This window comes from Siphateles boraxobius, unplaced genomic scaffold, assembly GCF_051911475.1.
Source record: "Siphateles boraxobius isolate OS27281-9 unplaced genomic scaffold, OSU_SipBor_1 1, whole genome shotgun sequence".
Classification (NCBI taxonomy): domain Eukaryota; kingdom Metazoa; phylum Chordata; class Actinopteri; order Cypriniformes; family Leuciscidae; genus Siphateles; species Siphateles boraxobius.
In genome coordinates, this window is record NW_027508699.1 from 18,212,325 (window position 1) to 18,234,354 (window position 22,030).

A 22,030-nucleotide genomic window follows, 5' to 3' on the forward strand; every position below is an offset into this window, starting at 1 on the left:
TGCGGAAAGAACGATACTACTTCGAAAAACGTCATGGGTACAATGATTTGTTTCACGACCTCTAGTGGCCAACGAGAGTTACTGTTTTATAATTAGCCCACCATTTTGACAAGTCCTTTATGACCTTCCTGCTAAAATCACTAGCAAATTGATATCTGAACAAACAATAAAGATTAAAAAAAAGCACACCCCAAAAACTGTTTAATACAAAATTTTATTACAAGATGAAGGACAATAATGGTTTTATAGAAAGTTTTCTAGTGAAACATTAAACCTGGAATGTGGGCAACTGCCGTTTTAATGGCCAAATTACGGAAAGTAAAGCTCAACTGTAAAGTCAAACTGTATGTTTGCTTTTGTGTAACAGATATGAATCCACATTTCAGATATTATTTCATTGTAACATTTGAATAAGAAATTATTTAAGATATATAAATTTGCTTTAACCACAGGAATAAGATTTAAGCCATAGATCCCAAAAGAAGGTAAAAACTTGGCATGCATATTTCAATGTATCCAAATGTCACTCCACCAAGGAAATTTTACATTGCACTCATACCAGAACAATGTCTTACAGCAAATACATGACAGTATTCACTCAGGTACAAATAGAAATAAGCAAAATGAGCATTAACATCAGAGAAAAACTCTATTCTCCTTCATTAGATGGCATAGGGAATGAATCATGGGTCACAGTATAATGTTTTGCATCTGTTAGAGGACCATTCAACTGAACAGCAAATATATTTCAAGACTTCATGGAGGGAAGAGAGAAAAAAACTCCTGAATAGGAACAGCAATCTCTCTGGCAATACTTCAAACAGTATAAAATGATTTCTCCAAAAACATGGTGCAACAAATGCCACTGTGACACTCAAATTCAACAGCTGCTTGTATTTTCACAGTGTTGTTTAGCTAGGATAAAGTGTTCTGAATCTATACTACTACTAAAGCTGTTCTACAGTAGAATTTGGCTCTTGTAACAGAAGAAAAACACTTTTTTTCTTAATAACTGATGGCTGTTCTTCATTTTTGGTTACTGGAACCGGAAAAAAAAAAGAATGAATATTAGCAACAGTATTTGAATTTAAAAAAAACGTTAACACTGCTTAAAAAATTTGGGGGTAAACCCTCATACAAGATTGAAAGAAACTAAGAAAATGGCAAGCAAGATGAGCTAAAGATCAGTCTCTCCTCTTTCTCCACATTTAGCAACACTTGCTCTTCTCGTTCTGTGTCTGACTGGGTCAAGCTCGAATCACAAGTCGGCATCTATAAGAAATACAAACAAAAACAATCTTCCAAATTGCATATTTAATACCAAAAATAAATTGCCAATTTTCTCTCAAACATAAGTGACTCAATATTAAATTATATTTCAAGTTATGCATAAAAATACATTTACAGAATATTAAATTTTTACAAAGAAAAAGTCTAAAAGGCAATAATGTCAAATATAACATCAAATGTTGAAGAGCAGCGCAGATTGCAATACTGCTTATACATAATGTGTCAGTCCTGTGACCACAGATTTGGTTTCGTTGACGTGTGTTTTTTTTTTTTTTTGGCATGGCTTACTTGCTTGCTTAAAGGTGCCATGTGTAAGAATTGAGGTAAAAATATCCAAAAAAATGAGCTACACATCAAAAGTATGAGAAGAAATAAGGGCGATGATGTCATTAAAAAATGACAAGTTATAGTGCTGCAGAGATATCAACCTGAATTAGCATGCTAAATTACTAGCCATGGCCCGACAGGTGTCATAATACCAGTTTCGGACATGGAAGGCTGTATGCGGGCAACATAACCACCAGCCAAACTGCAATACACGAATAACTCGCACGGCTTGTGGGCGTACTTGAACCTGATGTGTTTGATAGTTAGCTCTACCCACAGATCAAATCCGGTTTTCACCTGTTATCTACCAGAGCCCGTATCTACCAAGCTAATGATAAAATGTAATATTAGCTAATTATATTATGTTTATTAAATTGGTTTCCTGAGGTGAATCTGACATATTTGTTCTCCAGCTATGTTATTGACCTCTGCACGCTGATTAAAAAAAATTATTGGTCGATGTTATGTATGAGGAATACATTTTGGTAAGTTGTAGCCTTCTGTATCTTTCAACAGTGTTCGTGTTTTTTTACTATTAAAAAATTTTAATAGTAAAATAGGCTTCGGCTCTAGGGTAGTTGTGAAGGTAGGGGCGGAGCATAGAGACTATGCCGTTTCTCGTTTGTTACTCTAGAGTAGACCAACTCACTTTCTGGAGGTATACTGCCCCCATCTGGTATGGAATGTGGAGTATGAATTGATTTTTTGGCGGACATTACACAAGGCACCTTTAAATGTCTGTTAAAGTGCTCCTACCGTGTTTCTCACAGGTGTGGGCCGTCTCATTCATCTCCCTGCTTCTGCATCTGCGCCTGCATCTTGGCGATCATCTCCTGCATCCGCCTCAGCTGAGACACACACAAACACAATCACACCCTGACCTTCACACTCAGGCAGTTGTTTATTAGCGTTCAGCTTGTGTTTGGTTTGAGAGACTGTACCTCAGCCTCCTTCTCCTGCAAGATTATATCCTTGTCCATTTCCTCTGGCTCCGGACCCTTCCTGCTAAACACAAAGCAACAAAGTTAAGTTTAATAAATGATCATTTATGACATAGATCTCACAATTAATTTATTCTGTTGGCAAAACAAAATTAATAGGGCTGTCAAATGTTGAAAAATTATAATTGAAATAAATGCCATGTAGCTTAAATCAATTATTCAGAATATTGTTAAATGTAAAATCAATTTAGATAATTATACTTTAAAGATATTAAATTATTGTAGCAGGCATATATATATATATATATATATATATATATATATATATATATATATATATACACATATATACACACACACACACATTTATGTGCACAAATACAAATAATACATAGAAATATAATATACACGTATGTTATATAAACACAAACCTTTATGTTAGACTCGATTAACGGTGTGACTGATTGAGATATATATATATATATATATATATATATATATATATATATATATATATATATATATATATATAACTGCTCTGATGACAGGGAAATGATAGGATAGCAGACATAAAACCAAAAAAAAAATTTTTATACATCACATTATCACTATAGACAAAGAATGTTCACAAAAATATGCATGGAAAAGCCAATGATATGAAAATATGGGCATTTTTGCTAATTTTGCAATTCAAGTAAGAATTAAAAATTATATATAATCTTACAGTGATAATAAAAAAAAACATTTTATATGCCTGACAAAAATGTAATACATCTATCATCTCGCAAAAAAGTCTGGCATTTAAAATTTAAGTGCTCTGATGGTAGGAAAATAAGGGGCAGTAATTGTTTATTTTTGCTAATTTTGTGTGTGTATATATAATCTTATATTATATATACACACTATAAATTAAATTTTACAGTGTGTATATATAATACACACTATAAATGTGTATATATATATATATATATATATATATATATATATATATATATATATCATTTAAATTGACAGCCATTGAAATTATACAGCAGATTTACATTGTGATTGAACAAAAACTGTGAATTAGTAAACCACCGGTAGAGTTTTTTTGCAATGCAGAGTTTAGGTAAGAAGGAAAAGACAAACCCAAGTTAGTAGTGCAAGCGTGTAACAAGCGGAGCAGAAAGTTACTGAAGTTACTTTGTGAGTATTTGTGTGAGCGAGAGTGAAACAGTGTTTTAGCAGTGCTAGAGTCAGGCTGAAGGACAGTTGGAGCTGTGACTGAGCTCCCAGCAGTACCTCCTCCTCCTATCCTCTGATGAACACAGATCCATGAGACTAAATCAACACAGCACACATTAAAACTCAAGCTCTTATCTCTCTAGTCCATGGAAGACAGTTTATTAAGCTTAAAACAAAGCTGCTCTTCTCCTTTTATTTTTGCTAACAAATGACTGCTTATGCGTGTCTTTAGCAAAAATGAGAAGTGGCTATGTAAAGTTGTGCTATTTCAATCCATCTGCTTAGTCCTGGCAGTGTTGTGATATTCAAATAATCTGACTACACTCACAAAGCTCTGCTTTTTTATTGAGGTTGAGGGAGGAGGTGGGGAAAGACAGGCAGAGCAGTACGTACGCAGGCGACAGAGGCAGAATGTAACCATGGGAGGACAACCTGCCGCCTCGTTTGAGGCGTTCCGAGCGGAAGCTCTCATAGTGAAGGTCCTGAGTGACTTCCTGCAGGTCCTGCATGTGGGTGCTGCACAGACGCCAATAACCATCATTAGACAATAATGACAGTGACTGAGGATAAACTACATGATCTTAGAATGAATATGAGGCTGAGAGGGACAGAAGTAAAGTCCATTTAATGTTTTAAACTGTTTAAAGGTACAACTTTTTTTTTCTGTAGCATTAAGAGTTGTCGACTGAGCGATTGACTCCAAGCTTCCTCACAACCTCATTTTCATTTGTGTAAAATCAAGAATTTTAGAACATTAAACAGAAGATAACTTATTCACATTAGCATGGTGCGAAGTTTAAGGAAGTCGTTGTGTTCTGGGTTTTCCACCTCCACCACGCCCCACGGATACAAACGCCCTCTCACTTTCTTCCCTTTAGCCTCAATCTGCTGGTTGGATCCCACCACGGCAAACGGTATACTGGCCTACAACAAAGACCAAAGCAAACTTATGACAGAATGCGGCCTTGCTTGGATGCTTAGTTCGGTTTCATACTCTTCAGGAGAAGAGTAAAAAAGGATGATTAAAAAAAAACATTTTCTCACCCTCATGTTGGGCTAAATTAGCTTGACTTGTGTTCTTCTAGTAATTCTTTTTTTAACATTTAGTCTGTTCCTCACATAAATCTACAACAAGACTTGGAATATAGTAAACAAATCATATGGACCACTTTTATGATATGCTATCATTCATTGTTTTGGGGCTGCATTTATTACAATAATACAATTTAAACAGTAATATTGTGAAATATTATTAAAATTTAAAATAACTTTTCTATTTTTAAAACAAATATTTTCCTGTGATGGTAAAGCTGAATTTTCAGCATCTTGTTCTTGAGTCTTCAGTGTCACATGATCCTTCAGAAATCATTCTAATATACAGATTTGCTGCTCAAGAAACATTTATTACTATTAATGTTGAAAACAGTTGTGCTGCATAATATTTTTGTGAAATCTGTTAAACATTTTTTTTTTATTCTTTGATAAATAGAAAGTTCAGAAGAACAGCATTTTTTTGTAATAGAAATCTTTTGCAACACTTGTCTTTACAGTCCCTTTTGATTGATTTAATGTGTATTTGTTGAATAAAAGTATTAATTCCTTTAAAAAAAATCTTGACCCCAAACCTTTGAATGGTAGTGTGTATTCATGGTGCTTTTTTTTGAAGTTTCAAACCAGTAAAAAAAACCCCGACATTTATGCTTTTTCGTTCTATATGAAAAATACTCAAGTTTGTCATCATATTCTCACCTTCATTTTGTTCCAATTATAAAGTTTGTGTGAACAGTCTCTCAATTAAATGAGAAAAATAAGACACACACACACACCTTGAGAATCTTGGTCTGCTCTTTGAAATCTTCATCCTCATCGGACTCAGCATCAGGGAGGTGATAGATCTTAATGCCGTGCTCATCAATTTCATCCAGAATCTAGAGCACGTAAAGAGATGCATATAAGCCAACAAGCCAAACTTGTGATCAATCCATGTTTGAAAAGAAATCTGAATGCTTACCCTGCGCTTGAGTCTCTCTCTCTCCCTCAGCGTCAGCGTATCTGCTTTAGCAATAACAGGAACAACATTCACTTTGTTGTGAATGGCCTTCATGAATTGGACATCTAGAGGCTTCAGTCTACAAAATTGGAACATGAGACAAGGAAATCGGCCATTTAAATCCAGACAAGAACTATGCCACCACTTAAACCTACGACAGTGGAAGGCGTCATAAAAAGTGTCTCAGCTGAGTTAAATATAAGATCTCACCCGTGACCCAGAGGGGAAATGAAGTAAAAGCAGCAGTGCACACGGTTGTCCACAATGTGCCTGCGGTTGAGTCCGCTCTCGTCATGTAGGTAGCGTTCAAACTGGTCATCGATGTATGCGATAATGGTGTTAAAACTTCCCAGGAAAAGACAGAGCATCTCTTTAAACACTTACAGAGACAGTGGTTTATAAGCAACAGAAACATTTAAGGAGCGTCTAAAATATAGATTTTAAAAAGCTCCAACCAAATAACAAATTTAAAAAAACAGTGCAACAGTCAGGATCCGAAAGTAACCCATCCTTTTCAAAATTCCCAAGAAAAACGACTTAAATATTAGTTCATATTCTATGAACAAAATCAACAATAAATAAATAGTTTTATATATTTTTAAAAGGTATCCATAGTATTTGATTTGATCATGTCATTGCAATGCTTCAAGAGATTGTAGTTCTTTCCCAATGCTCTTTATCAATTCTAAAAACACAAAGAATGGACTTGCTAACTATATAAACAGTCAAATTAATGTAACAATTATGATTTAAACAACAGTTCAAATCAAAGTTTTACAAGTTTGTATAAAGACTTTTGTTTAATCCCTATGGCAAAACTTCCGGAACCAAGACCTCTAAAAAAGTGCTTTGGGCACCGTTGCACTCTATAACATCTATGTAAAAAAAACGAGACATGAAAAATGCCCCAGGCCTTCAAGAAAAAAAGCCTAAAGCGATATTAACATGCATTGTAGAGATATATTCTATGACTCTGGTCTGGTACAAAACCAAGACATTAAAATGTCAATTTTCACTTGTATAACAGTTATGTGAGGGCATACATTTCCTTTTTCAGACATGAGCACTTGAATATCTTCTCTTTGCCGTTTTTGCGCTCAAGTGGGTCAGGGAGCAGTCAGGAAGAGGTCACATATGTTTCCTGTCTCACCACTTCCACACTAGCAGAACAGCATTCCCAGAGCTAAAGAAAAAAAACCCCACCTCCTTCCTCCATTCCTCCCTCTCTTTGTGTCTCCTACCAAATACCGTCTCCCATTACACTATCAAGTGTCTCTTGTCAACCAAAGTTCTCTCAAAGAGAAAGTTCACCCAACATAAATCTCTAATCTATTCAACCTCACACCATTCCAGATGTTTAAAACACAAAAGAGGATTTAAATAAAACAATCTCTTTGAATACACTACAGTTCAAAAGATTTGTTTCAGTAAGATGTTAAAGTCATTTATAATTTTATTCAGCAAGGATGCATTAATTAAAAGTGACAGTGAGGACATTTATAATGTTACAAAAGATTACCATTTCAAATAAATGCTGTTCTTTAACCATTTTTATTTTTTCCTGAAAAAAGTTTTCACAAAAATTAAGCACCACAACCATTTTCAACATTGATAATGATAAATGTTTCTTTAAGCACCAAATCAGCATATTAGAATGATTTCTGAAGGATCATGTGACACTGAATACCGGAGTAATGATGCTGAAAATTCAGCTTTACCATCACAGGAGTATTTTTATGTTATGTATGCAATATTACTGTTTTACTGTATTTTAATCAAATATATGCATCCTTGGTGAGCATCAGAGACTTTGTTAAAAAGCAAAACTTACAGACCCCAAACTTTTGAATGTTAGCGTAACTAATATTAATGCGAGTGAATGGACAGCAAGGGTCCAAAAAGCACATACAGCCATCGTGACTAATCTTTATGAGCTCAATGAATATATCATTGTCTTTTGAAGCAAAAACACTAGGTGCGTGTAAGAAAAATATCAACCATTCCCTTGCAATACATGGACTTTTTCATGTTCATTTTTTGGGTGTTTTGTCACTTTCCAAAAAAAAGAGCATTAAATGGGAAATCAAGCCAAAACCAAGCAACATACACATAATGACTGTATTTGAGCTGAGCGTATTTTTAATGATCATCAAAGCAATTCTCACCAGTCCTGGCTGTTGATGGCATCACCGTATCCAGGCGTGTCGACCACAGTGAGACGAAGCTTCACTCCGCGCTCCTCGATCTCCACCGTCGAGGCCTCGATCTGCACCGTGCGCTCAATTTTCTCTGTACAACAAGAGCACATGTTAAAGATACATAAGACAAGGCTCAAAAAACAAGGCTGAGGTCCAACCTTCTGTGCAAAACTGCCTCATAAATATCAGGCCACCACTTTTACCCTTCCCCATTATGTTTAAAAACCTGAACAATATTCTATAACATCTGATGTAATTTCATCAGTGTTGACACTCTCACCTGCAGCACCAGGAATGACCCTCTCTGGGTAGAGATCAGTGAGGAACAAGCTGTTGATAAGCGTGGACTTCCCCAAACCCGACTCACCTGAAAACAGAAGTATTAATGAAGAAACATTAAATCATCATATCAACTACAAAAACTCTTTGACAGGCCGATTGTGTTTCCCTACACAACTAACAAACAGCATAACATCGAAGTGTTATATGCAGTCATGAGGGGCCTCATTTATAACCGTTGCATCGAACAAAAGAGGCCCTGAAAGAGGTGTACGCCACTTCCGACGCATAAATTATGATTTATAAAAACAAACTTGATGGGAAAATTTGTGCACCTGCACGCAAACTCTGACCCATGCTTACGAACATTTTGGAGACGGAGCAGTTTGGCGACACCAATGGTGAGCTGAGGGACTGACTGCGCAGCAGAAGAAGAAAAACCACTTAAAATCTTCATTATGAGCCCTAATCATAAATACAGCGCATGTTCACAATAACAGTTAAAATCATCTTTTATTATTTAAACTATGTTTTACCTCTGATATACACATTTAGATTAAATAAATATGCCATTCTCATTAATGGAGTTAAGCACTTAAATTACATGAAATCATTACCAAGAAGTTACAACATTTTTAGTATTCTAATAAATAGAAATATTTGTAGTGGATGCAATGGTTTTGAACACTTTTCCTGTGGCATGCTGTTTTTTTATGTTTTAACTACAACGAGGATTGCAATGGTTATTTCGGGGTGGAGACACATGTGCGCACAATCTTCCGCTGACTGTGATTTATAGCCTACGCCATTTTTTTTTTACGTCTCACTCTCAGTCAAGCTGTCTTCCATCGTTTGCTGAAGCTGTGCAGCAGTGAAAGGGCTCGCGGCTGAGGTTCTGCATTCCTCTGATTTATTTTAAGACGATGGGATGACTGTACAATGGGCTCTGCTGAGCGGGCTCCCAGCCACCCTTCCCCCACAGCAGATCTTGTGTGTGTGTCAACATCTGTACACATACACACTCACAGGGCTGATGGGAGAGTCCAATAGCCTTAAAAAAAAAAAACTACGATTCATCAGTGCTGTGCTGCTGCCAAAGTTTTTTTTCCCACAGTCACTTTCACTACACAATAACAATTCAATCATGAAATACACTAAAATATAACACGAATAAGAACTCCATTCACTTAAAAAAAAAAAACACAAACAAATTATTGTCTTTCGTTACGATTCAGCACTGGCCCAATCGGGCAAGTGGCAATTCCGTCGTCTTTCACGGCCATCGGGCAGCTCTTATTGTCGAGCCCTGGTATACAATATGCTTCAAATTTTTATTCAAGTAAATATGCACTACTTTAATAAAAAGACAAGCCGCTGTAGCTGTTGTGGAAAAAACTAATAAAGCATACCAGTCACAGCAGCAATCGTTCTCCCCTCTGCCATCGTTAAAGTTTATTGCCTGCCCAACTCAGAAATCCAGGTATCAAAATTATCTCAGAATTTCCCAGTGTTCATGTCCAATGTCCGAATAGGAATCTCATATTCACGATAATTCCGATAGCATGTGAAAGCAGCATAAGCTGTAGGTTTTACATTATAATTGCCAAGAAAAAAGAAAAAAAAACTTGGTTTCTTATGGTTAGGATATAAATCACATGAAGATAGAAATCCCTTATAGCCTACAGAGTCTTCAAAATACAAATAGCATGAGCAAAATGTATTAGACTAATTATTTTAGAGAGATTCATATTTTTTACACAGTAGAAGATCAGGGGGAAAAAATCTACTTAATTCACAACAAGTGAATTTGTTCTTAACATGAGTCACTGTATTATGGTTAATATCATAAATATAATTCTCAATATTTAGCCTAGAGAAATGATGTAGATGGCTTTTCATATAATTAAATTATTTATGAAACAAAAAGTTGTTCAAAAGTCTCATTGGTGTATATTGGTAATATTTCCAAGTTTATGAGACAAATTCAAAACATCACATCGATGCTACTTACCCACCACCATAAGAGTGAACTCAAAGCCCTTTTTCACTGATTTCCGGTGTACCTGGTTTGGTAAGTTCGCGAACCCCACATACCCAGGAGTCTCTGGGTTTGTAAACTGTCCCTGCTGATCACAAGAGAACAGAACAATCAATGAAGACGCTCATTTAAAACGTTTTACTACACGGCTCTCTAAAATACTCGATTCTCTCAAAACCATTTCTTTGCACAAAAAACCTAAACCCTGTGCAACATCCACCCGTCAGCTCTCATTTCCTTACCTTCAGTTTTTCAGCTTGAGACATTTTGAGCTCGAACCAAACCTGCAAAAATAAAATCTTTTGAAACCAGGCTTATTTACAATATGGATGTAACCACATTATATGAGAGAACAAATTGAAGTGTTAAAAAAATGGACCATTTTTATGTCGCAGAACGAGCTGAACCTACATGTAAGAGAAAGCAGTCGATAAAGTGAAAAGTTTCACAGCTCTACAGGAACAGGAAGTCAGTTCCTCTCTGTGAGCGAGCATCAGTCTCACCACAAACCTGCACCAGCCATTTTACATGAACCAGTAAGAGCACTAAAATCAAGGACTTGTTAGGGCCCGGGCACCGATGGTGAGAAACAGTGGAATTGCTCTGCTTATTATTTACTCATTTTAATTCAAATAAAGAAAGTATATTGTATTTTTGTTGAATGCAGAGAAAGAAAGAAAAAAACTCATGGAGTCTTTGAAAAAGTTATAAGCCTTTGAATATTACCGTGGTGGACTTTGGAGGGTCTTGAGTCAAAAAGGCTGAGCATCACTGATTAAGACATACATATCCTTGTAGAAGTGAAACAATAGGTTTTGAGACACGTTTGGTACTCAAACATGACGAAATGCTCCAGGCATAATGATAAGAACTCGAGGGCAGACAGAGACCATATAAATCAATATAAATCAAATGTACAGACAGAGTAACGTTAGACATTGATGATACGATTTAGAGATAAAATTTGTTCTGTAAGTTACTCTGAACAGTGCAAGTTACTCTTTTTATAATAATCCGCAGACGTACATTATAAAAACATGAAATGGTTAGAACTGATATAATAATTCAATCAATGTGTCTTGTTCGTACAGTAACGTTACATCTTTTTTAAAGTAGCTCACTTACATGTTTAAAGTAGATTTACAAGTAAGTTACCACCAGTAAGCAAACAGAAAATGACTTTGGCAAGAAAAAACATAACGTGTGAATCTATAGTGCATAACAAAGTGCGTTTTGTTGTCGTGGGATGATGTAGGGTTGTGGTATGAACTCTTTCTCGCGCACTAGTGATGATGACACACCTCTGATAACGGAGCTCATTCACAGAGGTTACGAGTGAGTGACACGCTAATCTTCAGAGAAGCAAAAGTCACGCATCGGATAAAACCTGGCATGTGATCTGAGACACAGAAATAAAGTAAATTAGAATAAAATAATTAGATATACCTTTCAGGCGAGGAAAATCTTGAATTTGGCACTGCAATGGGGTTGAGGAGTCGAACAGCCCAAATTCCTGAGATTCCGGAACTCTCACTGACGGCGCCAGCAAAATCACAAGTGTGAAGTAAGAAACTGTAAAAGTCTAATTACTACAAAATAAAAGTCCCATCACAGATGAATGTAAATGTTGCTTACGGTCTCCGAACAAAACCGTCTCATTTAAATTGTTATTAAACTCGGGCTATTACAGTTTCTGGGTATTTGATTTCTTCCTCTTCCAGAGTTCATTATATGGAGGATTTTTTATATGGAGTAAAAAAAAAGAAAAAAGATTTTAGCTAAAAATTTTGTTCTAAGCATATAACAAGTTTTTACAACAACTGATTCTTCAACAAAACATTTATTTCAGTAAATTCTCTGGATGTAAATTCTCTGGATTTCATATTGTAAATTTGAATTTCATAATTCCATATCCAGGGACGGATTATGATTGCAAAGGCAAATGATCTCCAAAGGTTACCCAATTTGATTCTACTGTATTCCTGGTGTCAGAATTATATGAAAAAGTGGGTACATTTGTCTTTGATTGCTGTTTGGTTCAGGAGAGATGAATATCGGCGTTTTTCACCACTATCACTTCAAGATCGCCGCCAAAAAAAAAACCCATGGGACATTTAGTTGACCTTGGCAACATCAAAAATTCTTAACTAGGCGCCATTAGGGTCCCAAAAAACAGGTTACAAAAAAATGCCAAACAGGTAGGCTACATGGGAACCAGTTTCTCCTGCACTATAGTGCTGAGGAATGTGACCCGTCATAGCCCGTCAGAATGGGCATGGCTTATAGCTATATAAGTCCCCATTCTCAGCATAAAACCAGGTAAAATCGACTGAAGCGATCCCCCGACCTAAGCACAGTAGCACGGCGGGTTACGCAAAACTCGTTCCCTTTTCTCAGAGAACCGAGGTTATGTTAGTAACCGAGACGTTCCCTTTCGAGAGGTCTCTCGTATTGCTTAAGTAGCTTACGGGAACCCCTTTCAAAACGCTGTGCGTGCTTAAAACTTCGCTCCTCACTATAGCCCAGGGCAGAAGTCCCGAGGCCCATATAAGAGTAAAGTTATGAGTCATAATAGACGCCAAACCGTGTTGACCCTTCTTTAGGGAACCGAGGAATACGCCTAGAGAGGGCCAGTCCTTATATAATATGTACGAACTAGGACCAGACAAATGCATTGGCCTTATAGTTATGTGCTTAATACTTATTATATTGAAAGAACCTTGGCTTGCAAAGCGGGAACTTCCAGGTTATAATATTTCATAAATGTGGACAGAGAGGCACAGCCGGCCGCCGCACAGATATCTTCATTTGGTATTCCACTCGACCATGCCCAAGATGAGGCCATGCCTCTCGTGGAATGAGCTTAGATGCCTAAGAAAAATGGGGGGAACAGAAACCGATGGTGAACAATCCAGCTATCGAAATCTTTTGGTATCATTTAAAATGTCTCAGTGCGACTGGTACAATAGTCTTGTCTCCACAGAAGTAAACAAAAAGGTAATAAGGGTGAAGAGTTTAAAAATACTTTGATTACTGTGGTCATCCAAACTACCTCCTGTTCCTCACATGCCCCCTCAGTCATTTCATCCTGCAGCCGGGCCTGGAACTCACTTACCAGGACATGTTTTCTTTAAATACAACATTAGCCTACTCTGTCTCTGCTGTCACATGTCAGTTTCTTAATTCTTCACATCAAATGTCAGAATATTAATTATCATGTTCAGGTAAAACTAAGCCTGGTCATATAACACAATAAAGACATTACAGACAATATATTATCACTCTCTTTTCATAAGTCCAACTGCTCAGCATGCTTACTCACTCTGCCTGATCTAGTGATATTATGTGTCCTTGCAATTGTCTCTGCAGATAAATCAGAGTTTCTATGAAGTTGAACTTTCTGTGGTGACTGTTCTGAACTCTCCACTGTCTTTAAAGTAGTTCCAGGAACTCCGTCTCTCCGTCTCTCTCCCGCCTTTTCGTTGAAAACTTCATATGACCTTGGAGTAGTGCTCTCCGCATGTCCTTTCCATTTTGATTCATCACCCAGCTTTAACAAGACTGAATTCCCTGGCCTGACAACAGGTAAGTCCTTCGCACCATGTCGTCTGTTAAAAAAGTATGCCTGCTTTTCTTTTGCTGCTTTGTCTTTCTCTCTCACACTTGATTTGTTTGGCCACTTTGGTCTCATATTTTTTGGTAAGGTGGGTAGAGTAACATGGATTTTTCTTCTGGGCTGACCCCTGTAGAGGAGGTGGGTGTGGCTCGTAAAAAACACATGAGTGCTATCAACGCGTCATCCTGTTTCAGAATGAACTGCCTGTCTGCCTGTCCGTTACCTTGTGGATTGTGTGGACGCGATGTAATGTGCTGAATATCATTCATACCACAAAAGCTTCTCCAGGCTTCACTGGAGAACTGCGATCCATTGTCGCTAACAATTTGTTCTGGCATTGCGATTCCCCCAGCACAATCAGTCCATCACTCACTGACAAAGTGACTTTCCATTTGTAATAACTCTTTACACTATTGGGAACGCTTTTAGTATATTCTGGTCATTCTTCCGTTACAAGTCTCTCTACAGTTTGTAGCTGCTCATCCTTTTGTGTCTCCGTTTTTATTTCTGTCAACTTTCGCTTAGATAGTCCAAGAGCCTTGTTTAAGAGACCTTCTAAGGGACACATATATTACAGCATAAATAAACATTTCTTTTCATTGTTAATAGGTTTTCTGAACCAAAAACTGGATCGCGCGGCCTTAAACCCCAGCACCCCATTATTCTCTCACACATGCACATGCTAAATTGTCTCATGAGACGGAAAATTGCATCAAAAAACTGAATGCACATTTTTTAAACATTTTCTTTTATTAGCAAAACAAGGTCTTGTCAAAGCAAGTAACATTCCATGATACAGCTTCTGTTAAAGCAAAAAAGGAAAAGTCGTGAAAATAAATAAGACCTTCTGGATTGAACATTTAACTGTAATGATATGACGCTGATATGTGACCACCAAAAAACTGCGTCTCTGCATTCTGTACATCCCCCATCAACTCATTCTGAGTAAGTTTTGCAATGCTTACATGGCACCTTTCACTTAAAAGCTCAGTTTAATTTGTTAATCTGTGGCACATTGGAAATCTTTAGCCTGCATTTAGTGCTTTTTGCAGAAATGCCTCATTGCAAATGTCTCTAACTGACTGCTGACTGCTGTGATTTGGGGCTTGCAATAATGTCCTCCCACTTTATCTGCAGTATTAATTTCACAGGCGTGAGAGAGTGGCTTGGGATATATCAGGACACCTCTCAGGATTTGAGCTGTCTCCTTCATTCCCCCAACACATTTTTACCACCAATATTTCCATGAAAGGCTATTAAAGCAAAGCTTGACTTCTCTCAAATATGATTAAAATAAGCACAAGCTTTATCCCCCAGAGCAGAGGAAATCTGTAGGATTGCTCTGGAAGAGGTTTTCAAAATGCACCGCTTGAAGGTGTCACTATAGTTCTTTACCACACCGGAAAAGGTCAGAGGTCTAAATATCTCTGTATTTACAAATGCATGCAACATGCAGAGAAAACAGTGTAGAAATTGCTTGAAATAATTTGGAGTAATCAAAGAATTTTTGGGCATATCAGTACAGTGTTGTTAAGTATTGTTAAACAACTGTTTTTTCTGATGTAAAAAATTGTAGATAAATCATATCAGACGTTTGGCACCTTTTAATGTAGAAAATGTCCACCTTTGCAATGCCACTAAAAACCAAACTGACACATTTGAGAGAGAGATTTAAATAAATAAATACATTGTATAACTATATAATAACTAACTGCATAAGTGTGCACACCCCTGAACTAATGCTTAGTAATACAACTCAGACATACCATAAACTAACTTTTAATTGCTGTGTAGACTTTTTATATCCACTGTATATACATATTCATTTATGCAGTGCATTTAATTTCTAGAAGAGCATTTAACATCTATTTTTCTCATCTTTCCATCTCATTTCTGTAAGCTACATGTCAAATATGTTTTTTTTCTCAAGCGCTGCATTTTCCATCTAATCCTTCTAAATGTCTTCTGACATGATGTATAAAAGAAATGGTATTTTGAGTCCTAGGGTACAGCATTCATGAAGTGATTTTGGTGACTAGTCTCACTAATCACGCATATTGCCACATGCAATTAATTAAACTCCCTGAGAGTATACAAAGCATTTGAATATATTCAGAACACAGCCATTTTTGTATATGATAGTACAATTCAGCCTTGACTTTTTTACCTGCTGCAATGGTCAAATATTTTTAGTTAACATATTACACATTTGATTACTTATTTGAAACCTAAATCAATTACATTGTTTCCATAGATAGTTTATTTTTTGTCCTTATAAAAAGATAGGTGCCTTATATTTAGAGGTGTATGTTTTCATCCTTGTCATTTGAGGCAATGAAATAAAAAAGCAGGATATAGATTTGATAGCTTTTCAATGAGCATATTATCTACCTGTAAAAGGCAAATAAAAAAGCAATCAGCTTCACAGCATGACCAGTGCCTCCCTGTGTCAGAAATCCCTCAGTGCAGAAAATAAAATCTCATGCTGGACACAGCAAATCACTAGCTGTCCTCTCTCTCATTTATCTGAACAATTCACACAAGCAGTGGGCTCGAGACATACATTAGGAAGGCATCTTTTCCTTCATATGTGATTATTCATGACTAACATTATCCATGGCCAGCTAGGCATTAGCAGATGTTCCTCTTTGAACATAACGCGAAAACAATCTTTAGACTTCAGTCATATTTTTGTGTTTTTTCCCCCAGCGCATCAATCTTACATGAGTTTATGATGAAAACAAAACTCTGATTTTAATATGGAAAGTATTGTTATTGTTTTTTGTGAATTAATTAGCTTTATTTCTACATTTCTATTTGTCATACATGCATTTGTAAGATATGCGGACAAAAATAATTCTTGTCTTTTTAAAAACAACCAGTCAGTTCAGCTACAGCAATGCAGGTGGAAATTCATTTAATCAGCTGTGAATTGTGAATGCATGCATGAAGATAAAGTATTATATATAAATTATTAAATGAATGTAAAATTAGTGAAATGTGAAATTTTCTACATGAATTGGTTATGTAAATTAGATTTTTATTCAAGAATATCTAAAAACAGAATAACATTCTGTTTAGATGTGAACAGCAAATGGTTCAAACATGTAAAACAGATTTTAATCATCAAATAATCTAAATTATTGTATCATTGTTATGCACCGCTACGTGAAATGTTTGTACTTTTAGAAATTCATTCAGTCTCCAGAAACATTTGGAGTGAACTGACAAAGGCAAGAATGTGATAAAAAGAAAAAAGGCTATAAATGAAATTGTCACGGCATCTATAAGATTTCCTTATGCATTCATATAGCCTTTAATCGAAATTGCTGATTAAAATAAAAAATCATGGTCATGTTATCCGTATGATAGCTTTTGTGGTAATTAATCCAGCACCAAGGACAGCACTGTATAGTGTCCTCGCAGTGTAAGATCAAGGCTGTGTGTGTGTGTGTGTGCGTGCGTGTGCGTGTGCGCGCGCGCGCGCGCGTGTGTGTCTGTGTGTGTGTGTGTGTGTGTGTGTGTGTGTGGCGGCGGTGGCTTACCTAAACTTTTATAAACATCTCTAACGTCATTTTAATATCATTGAGTCCCCTTTTTGCAGAAATCGTTGGTTTTCTGGTGTCATTGTAACTATGTCGCTCACGCGCTGATTGGGCGCGAGAGGTTATGATGTGTCAGAGCGCGCGCTCCTCGCTGCAAAGCTTTCTTTGAAACTCTCTGCTGTTGACAGAGATTTGAAACAAATATCTCACAAACCGTTCACACACACACTTCACTGTAAGTTGCAAAGAAATAATCCTGCCCTTCAAACAACGCGTTCATTCCGCTGCATCTCCATGAAATAGACTTGCAGACCTGATCTCTCTTCACCAGAGGAGGAACCCTCTCTTTCCACAGATGATTTAAATAGCCTTTACTTTCAGATATTATAGAATTTTTTCTTCCGTGACGCAAAGCAGCAAATGAACTTGAGGAACATGGTGAAGCAGCCCATGGAGCACATCAAGAGACCAATGAACGCTTTCATGGTGTGGTCGCGAGGTCAGAGGAGACAGATGGCACTGGAGAACCCGAAGATGCACAACTCTGAGATCAGCAAGAGACTCGGTACCGAGTGGAAGTTGCTCTCTGAGTCTGAAAAAAGACCTTACATCGACGAGGCCAAAAGACTTCGCGCCCAACACATGAGAGAGCATCCAGATTACAAATACCGACCGAGGCGCAAACCTAAAGGACTGTTGAGGAAGGACACGCTGTTGTCTTTAGCGCTTCACAGCGAAGACTTTCAAAGCATCTCAACTTTGACCAAACCACGACCTCTCCATTCAGCTGCATCCATGCAACATTCTTTCATTGAGCCGATCCGATCCAATACTGCTTTCCAACATGAAAAACTTGCTATAACCCCTGGCTCGATGGCTTTTTCTCCAGCTTTAGGCTATCAGAGTGGACACAGGTGCATCGGGAGTTTGGGATGCCCCGGTCAGTACGCGCACACTCACCTGTCTCCTGCAAACCCCGGATACCTGCTGCCCTGTAACTGTTCGCCCTGGTCTTCTTCCACTCTCACACCTCCACTTGCCTACATAGTGTTTCCAGGTATGAGCCAGACTGGAGTCAACTCTACAGCGCTGTGACTCAGGCATTAAAATGGGATTAATATCGCGGAAAGAGAGAAACCGACTGTTTTTTTTCTTTCTGTTTTTCACTTTAAGTTCAAGTGCATCTTAATAGACTAACATTTCATGAACATTTAGCTTACCAAATGGACAACACTTTGATTATTCATTTTATATTAATAATGATAGCCTACCTACTATTTAATAAGTTAGTTAGATAGTTTTAGTTAATAGGCTAGTTTTGGAATTTCACATTTGTTTTTGCATTGATTAATGAAGCCCATGGGATCATTGTAATAATAATGATAAATTATAGAATTACTTAATGCTCAGAGCCAAAGAATTTTAACACAATCAAATGTCATGATGATTTGAAGTTATTTGTGTATTGACGTTTTTCCTGAAATTTGTTATATGAATGAAAATGCAGTGAAAGACTCTTTCAAAGACATTTACTACATGCTAAAATGGCAAAAACAACAAAAAATATGAATAAAAAATAGTGTTCCTTTCATGCTGATTTTTAAAAGTGCAGTATCTGTAGCAGCAGCATAGACATATTAGATAAAACACTTGTTTTAAAAGCATGCTCAGCTTATAATGTTATACAACTCAACATTCATGTTGACTTTGAATTTAATTTGATCCAATTGAGAAGTCATAGTATTTAACCTGTCAACTAATCAATAAGCCCGGTGAAACCGTGAACAGCTAAGGGGCGTTGTTAGAAACCACCTTAGCTGTTCACTGTAATCCTGGCTTATGGGCTTATTGCTTTTATTAAACGGTTATTCCACATACCTGGCAAGCAGGGCTTGACATTAACTTTTTTGCTCACCAACCACTGTTGCTAGTAGGCTAGTTTTCCAAAGTTACTAGCCACTCAGCATTTTCCCTGGCCACAATTTTGTCATGGATACTAGGGGGGAAACCACCATACAGATATTTGTATTATTATTTGCTGTCACTTTAAGACCTGATGGATGGACTGACTATTGTACATATATGCGTTTTCTTTCTCAACTTTTTACATTCACAGCTGACTGTGTTCACGTAAATCTAGGAAGTGGGAAAGTGGCTTTATGTGCACACACTCTGGGTGTGAGCACAAAATACGACGAAATTCAAGCCCTGTAACACCAACAATATTCATCCGGAGCAAATGAAATGAGTGAGTGAGGGAGGCGGGTTTGTGTGTCAAGTCGCTTTCGGGGAGACGAGAGAGCGAGAAAGCACAGCTGGTTCTGCAGAAAATTAGTACGGGAAGAGTTTCAGATATTTCAGCATAGCGTGAGCTTAGAATTATATGGTTCTATCTCCACTTTTGGTCGAAATTGAGTTTTTGACATAATCTTATCCATTAGGTGTTTATTAATGCCTGTGTGGTGTTATTTTTGTAAAAAAAAATATTTTGTTAGTAGTTATTAATAAAATAAAAAGGTTCCATCTCACAAAACAGCAGGGATTTAAAAACTTTGATGCTCAATATCTCAGAACTACCCTAAACGGAGATAGAACTGTATAATTCTAAGCTCACGATAGATGTATCGAAAAATCAATATTTCTGACAACACTACATTGCACTTAGTTTATTATTTCAGATGCCTTTTAAAAAGACTTCAATTGAAAAAATATATAATTCAAGACTGCGTTACACGCCACTGCTGAAATCCACCCGAATTTGGTGGGTTGGCGGGCCGGGTGTATTTCACTATTTGTCTTTATTTGATTATTGCTGGTTATTGATGTGGTCTTGTGGTCTTATGTTTCATGAATTATATTCAGGCAACAATCCTCTAGTCTAAAGCTGTGATTGAAATACTAAATACCAATACTAATACTAAATACTAATACTAAAGAAAAAAAAACATATCAATAAAAAAACTTTTCAATTGTAAACAAATTGTCTGTTCTGTTTTTTTGTTTTTTGCATTCCCTGTTTTTAACAAGAGCAGATTTGCATTTGTGTGTTTGCCAAAGTTTTTTTTCCTCCCTCCTATATCCTGAAATCTTTTACATTTTATTTCTTCTCTCTGTCCTGTCCATTGTAATACATTTATATTGTATGTTCTAGACAGTAACATGTAGGCCTATGCATATTTAGCCTATAATAAAGCTTTGTATGGGTTATTTTGGGAACAACCCCTAATTTTTTGTTAATTAACAGTTTTCTACAATTTAACTGTCTATCAAAATATTAATAATTTATAAATATATGTTATTGTAATAGGTGGAATAATATAGAAGGACAAGAGGTGGTACAAGTGGAAATCATCTTCTTCATAATATGGTTCTTACAAGCCTTTCTTTAGTTTTGTTATGTAATGTTCATCTCATAAGATTCTTGTAATATTTGTACCTTTTTCTTATGTTATATAGTGGCTTGCGAAAGTATTCAAACCCCTTCATTTTTTTCACATTTTGATATGTTGCTGCCTCATGTTAAACTACTTTAAATGACCTTTTTTCACATTAATCTACTTTGCAAATGTATTAAAAATAACCAAGCCATGAGGTCAAAAGAACTGCCTGTGGAGCTCAGAGGCAGGATTGTGTCAACACACATATTTGGGGAAGACAGTGACAGTGACTGGGGGATTCATCAGAATTGAAGGAATGCTCTACACAGCAAAATATAGACATCGCCTTAATAAAAACCTAGTTCAGAGCATTCAAAACCTCATACTCTGTGAATGTCCTTGATTGGCCCAGCCAGAGCCTGGGCTTGAACCCAATTGAACATCTCTGGAGAAACCTGAAAATGAGTATACAAATCCAAATGATTAATTATAATAAACAAGCCACAACTGCATAATATCACGCACAATCATGAAGGTGTTCACTGGTTTTTCATAATTTTATTGAATAATGTACAGTACACCTTATCACGTGCATCTTACCACATGCAATTAAATGCTATAAAACATTTTTTAAATCTATGCACATTCCATTTATAATGTCTCATATTTTGTTTTCTGTCCTCATAAATGTAATTACTTACTCATTGTTATCAGACTCTTTTCATCATCTGCTGATTCTTCATGCATCAGTATTAGTAAAGTATTCAGCGGAGCAACAGTCAGAGAGGTGAAGGAAAAGCAAAGCACAATTAATCCTGAATTAAATGTTTTAACAATTAGGAGTGCAATTTAAGGCCTGTCTGAACTGTTCTTAGATGTTACACATCAAGTGACCTCAGGTATATGTGTGTTAGTTAATGCTCAGACAGATTATGGTGATTAAAATCCTCCTTTTATGTTTCTGTTAGAAGTAGGTGAAACTATGGCCACTCAAAGCTTATTACAAGCACCACTTTATGAGTGTGCAAGTGAGCCTTCACACTATAAAAAGCAGTCTCACCTTGTCCAGCTTCAGTTAAACTCAACGCTTGTGCAACAAACTATCAACTTCACCAGATCTTTAACCGAGAAACGAAGACAGAAGC

At 36.6% G+C, this 22,030-nt stretch overlaps 2 protein-coding genes across 10 annotated transcripts; one reads left to right on the top strand and one right to left on the bottom strand.

Moving 5' to 3' along the window:
- Positions 1–195: 195 nt before the first annotated feature.
- Positions 196–11,923, bottom strand: septin2 (septin 2). Of its 8 annotated transcripts, none has more exons than XM_077226558.1 (13): positions 11,794–11,923; positions 10,590–10,631; positions 10,321–10,435; positions 8,311–8,397; positions 7,998–8,121; positions 6,043–6,177; positions 5,794–5,911; positions 5,609–5,710; positions 4,561–4,706; positions 4,215–4,298; positions 2,559–2,619; positions 2,374–2,465; positions 196–1,272 (listed from the first exon to the last, which is right to left on the bottom strand). In XM_077226558.1, the coding sequence occupies exons 2-12, from the start codon at positions 10,611–10,613 to the stop codon at positions 2,400–2,402; spliced, it is 1,062 nt and encodes a 353-aa protein (XP_077082673.1). In that variant the 5' UTR covers positions 10,614–10,631; positions 11,794–11,923; the 3' UTR covers positions 196–1,272; positions 2,374–2,399. The 8 variants fall into 8 exon arrangements, with proteins under 8 accessions (XP_077082673.1, XP_077082653.1, XP_077082644.1 ...); XM_077226538.1 differs by having other exon boundaries at positions 2,559–2,622; XM_077226529.1 differs by having other exon boundaries at positions 4,176–4,298.
- Positions 11,924–17,928: 6,005 nt separating this feature from the next.
- LOC143736790 (transcription factor Sox-14) lies at positions 17,929–18,816 on the top strand. 2 transcript variants are annotated; one of them, XM_077227618.1, is made up of 2 exons: positions 17,929–18,582; positions 18,799–18,816. In XM_077227618.1, the coding sequence occupies exons 1-2, from the start codon at positions 17,929–17,931 to the stop codon at positions 18,814–18,816; spliced, it is 672 nt and encodes a 223-aa protein (XP_077083733.1). The 2 variants fall into 2 exon arrangements, with proteins under 2 accessions (XP_077083733.1, XP_077083642.1); XM_077227527.1 differs by lacking the exon at positions 18,799–18,816 and having other exon boundaries at positions 17,929–18,630.
- Positions 18,817–22,030: the final 3,214 nt, after the last annotated feature.